This window comes from Neltuma alba, unplaced genomic scaffold (assembly GCF_004799145.2).
Source record: "Neltuma alba isolate B1F8T4 unplaced genomic scaffold, ASM479914v2 tig00001748_pilon, whole genome shotgun sequence".
In the NCBI taxonomy this organism is placed as follows: domain Eukaryota; kingdom Viridiplantae; phylum Streptophyta; class Magnoliopsida; order Fabales; family Fabaceae; genus Neltuma; species Neltuma alba.
The window spans coordinates 99,841-103,228 of record NW_021632591.1 but is presented as its reverse complement, the minus strand read 5'-3'; the positions used below and the strand labels follow the sequence as shown (position 1 = coordinate 103,228).

The window sequence follows — 3,388 nt, the reverse complement described above, 5'->3', positions numbered from 1 at the left end:
TACCACGTGGTAAGGCCTCCATTAATGCATGATGGTTGGCTATTTATGTCCCCCATAGTGAGGGATATGCTTTTTGGCTCTTTACGTCCCCCATAGTGAGGGATAGGCCAGGTTCGGCTCTATTTAGTTTGTACCTTGAATTGGAAGTTTGCTACTGTGACTCACCCTGTGGTTTGTAATGTTTTCAAGTGAAGGTTTTAGGCGTATATCGTTGGGGAGGGACGCGGAGGCTTGAGCTTGGTTAGCTAAAATGCCTCTAGCCTGTGTATATGTATGGTTGGTTGTGTATTGCCGCATATAGGGTCCTTTTGGAAATTTTTTGATTACATGACATTATTGTAAACTAGAGGAAGTTTATCTCCACATTTGGTTGCCCGGAGGCCATTTCTTATGTTTTATGACACTTTGGTTTATGTTGTTGAAAAATAATTGGATGGGCTTATGTCTGATATCTTTTGTTACCCGGGCTGGAGGCTCACCGGCCCAATAGATTGAAAGGAATGTTTTGGTTGCATGCAACAGTTTTATTTGGGTTTCGACCCCTAGGTTTGAATGTCCGTTCCTAAACTTATGCAAATCCCTTTCTATTATGGTAGTTTGTTGTAACAGTTTTCCTTTTCTCCCATAGTAGTAGTTTTATGACTAGTTTCTTAATGTTTTAGAGAAGGAATTTTACAACAATCATAGACATGTGGTGATGACATGGATGTAGAGATGATGTGGCAACATGGGAGAGAGAGGAGTTAGCAGACATTGATGATGTGGCGGCTCATAGTGATAGACACATGGCGATGATGTGGATGAGGGGATGACATAGCAATGCGAGAGAGAGAGAGAGAGAGAGAGAGAGGAGAATGTGAGGTGGCAACTAGTGATGAGGTGGCAGTTACAAACATGACACATGATGAAAATCAATAGTTGCCATGTGGTATTTTAAATTTACAAAATAAAAGAATTTAGTGATGGAAACTTCCATCACTAATTTGTGACGAAATTTTTCTTCACAAATCCATCACTGTTTTGTGACAGAATTTCTCTAAGATATCCATCACTAGTTAGCGACGGATTAGTGAAGAAAAATTTTTGTTACTAATTTTTGTTCCTAATCCGTCGCTAATTCAAAATCCCGTCACTAATTATTTAGTGACGGTGGAATTAGTGACAGAAAAACTTACGTGGCTAATCCATCACTAATTTTGATTAGTGATGAAAATTCCATCACTAAATTTTGTCGCTAATTTGATGTTTTTTGTAGTGATCTAACCAGTACAAAATAAATGAAATTACATTTTAACAGCCACTTCGTCTTTTCAGCAGCCACTTCCCTAACGACTCTTAACATGCCCACGACTTGGCAAAATGAATGTAAACTTAAGGAAATACTACTTTTAATTCAAGTCTTTTTGGTTGATAAAATTCTCATACATAGAAGGACCTGATATGTTTTTGATACATAGAAAGTAAAACTTTGACTAATAAAATTTTTAGATAGAGATTTTCCACCGATTTTTCTTATATACATAAAATTAGACATGACATGAGAATGTGTCCTACTGAAGATTTGGAAGTTGAAAATATAGAAAGGAAATTTGGTGGATGGCTTAGCACACCGGGAATCAAGACCTCCAGGAAGAATTAATTAATTATACTGGAGAATGGGAGGAATATGAGGTCTCTAAAGAGGAAAAAACAAGGCTAATGAAAGAAAGAAGCTGTTACAAGATGGTGGAGGAAAGAATGAGGAGAATAATAAAGGTGATTCTGATACAACATCAACAAGTAATAAGTTACCGAAAGCTGTCTCAAACAATCTTGTTGGAGGTAAGGAAAAGGAGATAGATCAAGAAGAAAGCAGAAAGGGAGGGGGGATACAAGGTGAACCTATGATGGGAAGAGATTCGAAGTATGAGAGAGAAGTCAATGAAGTGGCCTCATATGATATTCCAAATAAGAAGGAGAAAATGAAGAGAACACAGGAGGAGAAAGTGGATCTATCTAAGGCAATAGTGGTCTATGGCTCTAACTCACTTAAGTCAGAAGTAACTATTGGACTGAATAAGGTGAAGCTGAAAAGAGCTTTTGAAGAAACTAATGAGAACCAGATGGTTAAAAGGAGGAATTATTCTTTAAGGAGTTGACTGAGATAGATGGAAAGCAAAGGATGGAAAATATGGATAATATGGGGAGAAGAAGTGTCAGAGCTGTTCGAAAGTTAATAAGAAGAGGGGGTAGGGAGAATGTGAACTCAAGACTGCAGAGAAGGGTAACAATTAAGGAGAAAGCTGAATGGTCTGGTGATTGGGCTTAGGATACATTAGTTGAAGGTCTTGGTAGCTGGCCTCAAACAGCCACCAAGGAGCCATGAAGCGACTATCTTGGAACTGTCAAGGTCTTGGAAGGACTGTGATAGTTAAAAAGCTGAGGAAGGAGAGTTTGAAGTTACAACCCTAAGAGATTTTCCTCATGGAAACGAGAAGAAATGGTGAAAGGTAAAAAAAAAAAAAAGAGGCAGTGTGGTATAGAGGAAGAATTTTATGTAGAACTAAGGGGGACGGGAGGTGGATTGGCATTGTGGTAGACAAGGGAAGTGGAGATGAATATCTGGTTCAACTCAAAAAACCTCATTCATGTATCTGCAAGGTTAGAAGTGATTAAAATGCCAGATTACATAACCTTTGTTTATGGTGTACCAACGGATGAAAAGAAAATGTTGATATGGAACAAAATGAGGGACTTTACAGTGAACATGAGTAATAGTTGGCTATGCTTGGGAGACTTCAATGATGTCAAAGCAGTGACAGAGAAATTGGGAAAATTGCCTATTAATGTCAGAAGAGTTCTGAACTTCGAGTATATGTTGGCAGATTGCGAGCTGATGGATCTGGGTTACCAAGGCTCTAAATTCACATGGAATAACAGGAGACTTGGGGATGAAGATGTAAAGGAGAGGCTAGATAGAGCAGTAGCTAATTGTGAATTTAGAGAAGATTTCCAGAATGCCTTGGTTACCATAGTAGACCTTGTTGGATCTGATCATCACCTACTCATTGTGGATTATGATTATAGATCTAGTTTGGTCCCTAAGACTTTCAGATTTGAGGTGATACAGGCAGAACATGAAAAATTTCCAGAAGTGGTTAGAAAAGGATGGGAATGGAGGTAGAGAGATGGAGCACAAAGGTGGAGGAAGTAGTGCACAGATTGGATAATCTCAAGCTTGTGCTTAGTAAATAGGGAAGGGAGGTCTTTCTTAATGCCAGAAAAACGATGAAAATCCTGACTGAAAAGTTGGAGGCTTACCAGAGGTGTGTTTTGACTAAAGCTAGTAAGGTAGAAGCTGAAGAAACTATCAAGATGATAGAACAGGCCTAGGATAGGGAAGTGAAGT

At 38.7% G+C, this 3,388-nt stretch overlaps 1 protein-coding gene across 1 annotated transcript; it reads left to right on the top strand.

The window, feature by feature from the left end:
* The first annotated feature begins 2,593 nt into the window (after positions 1-2,593).
* On the top strand, positions 2,594-3,163 carry LOC114762601 (uncharacterized). Its single transcript, XM_028952112.1, has one exon. It carries the CDS (start codon positions 2,594-2,596, stop codon positions 3,161-3,163), a length of 570 nt encoding a protein of 189 aa, XP_028807945.1.
* Positions 3,164-3,388: the final 225 nt, after the last annotated feature.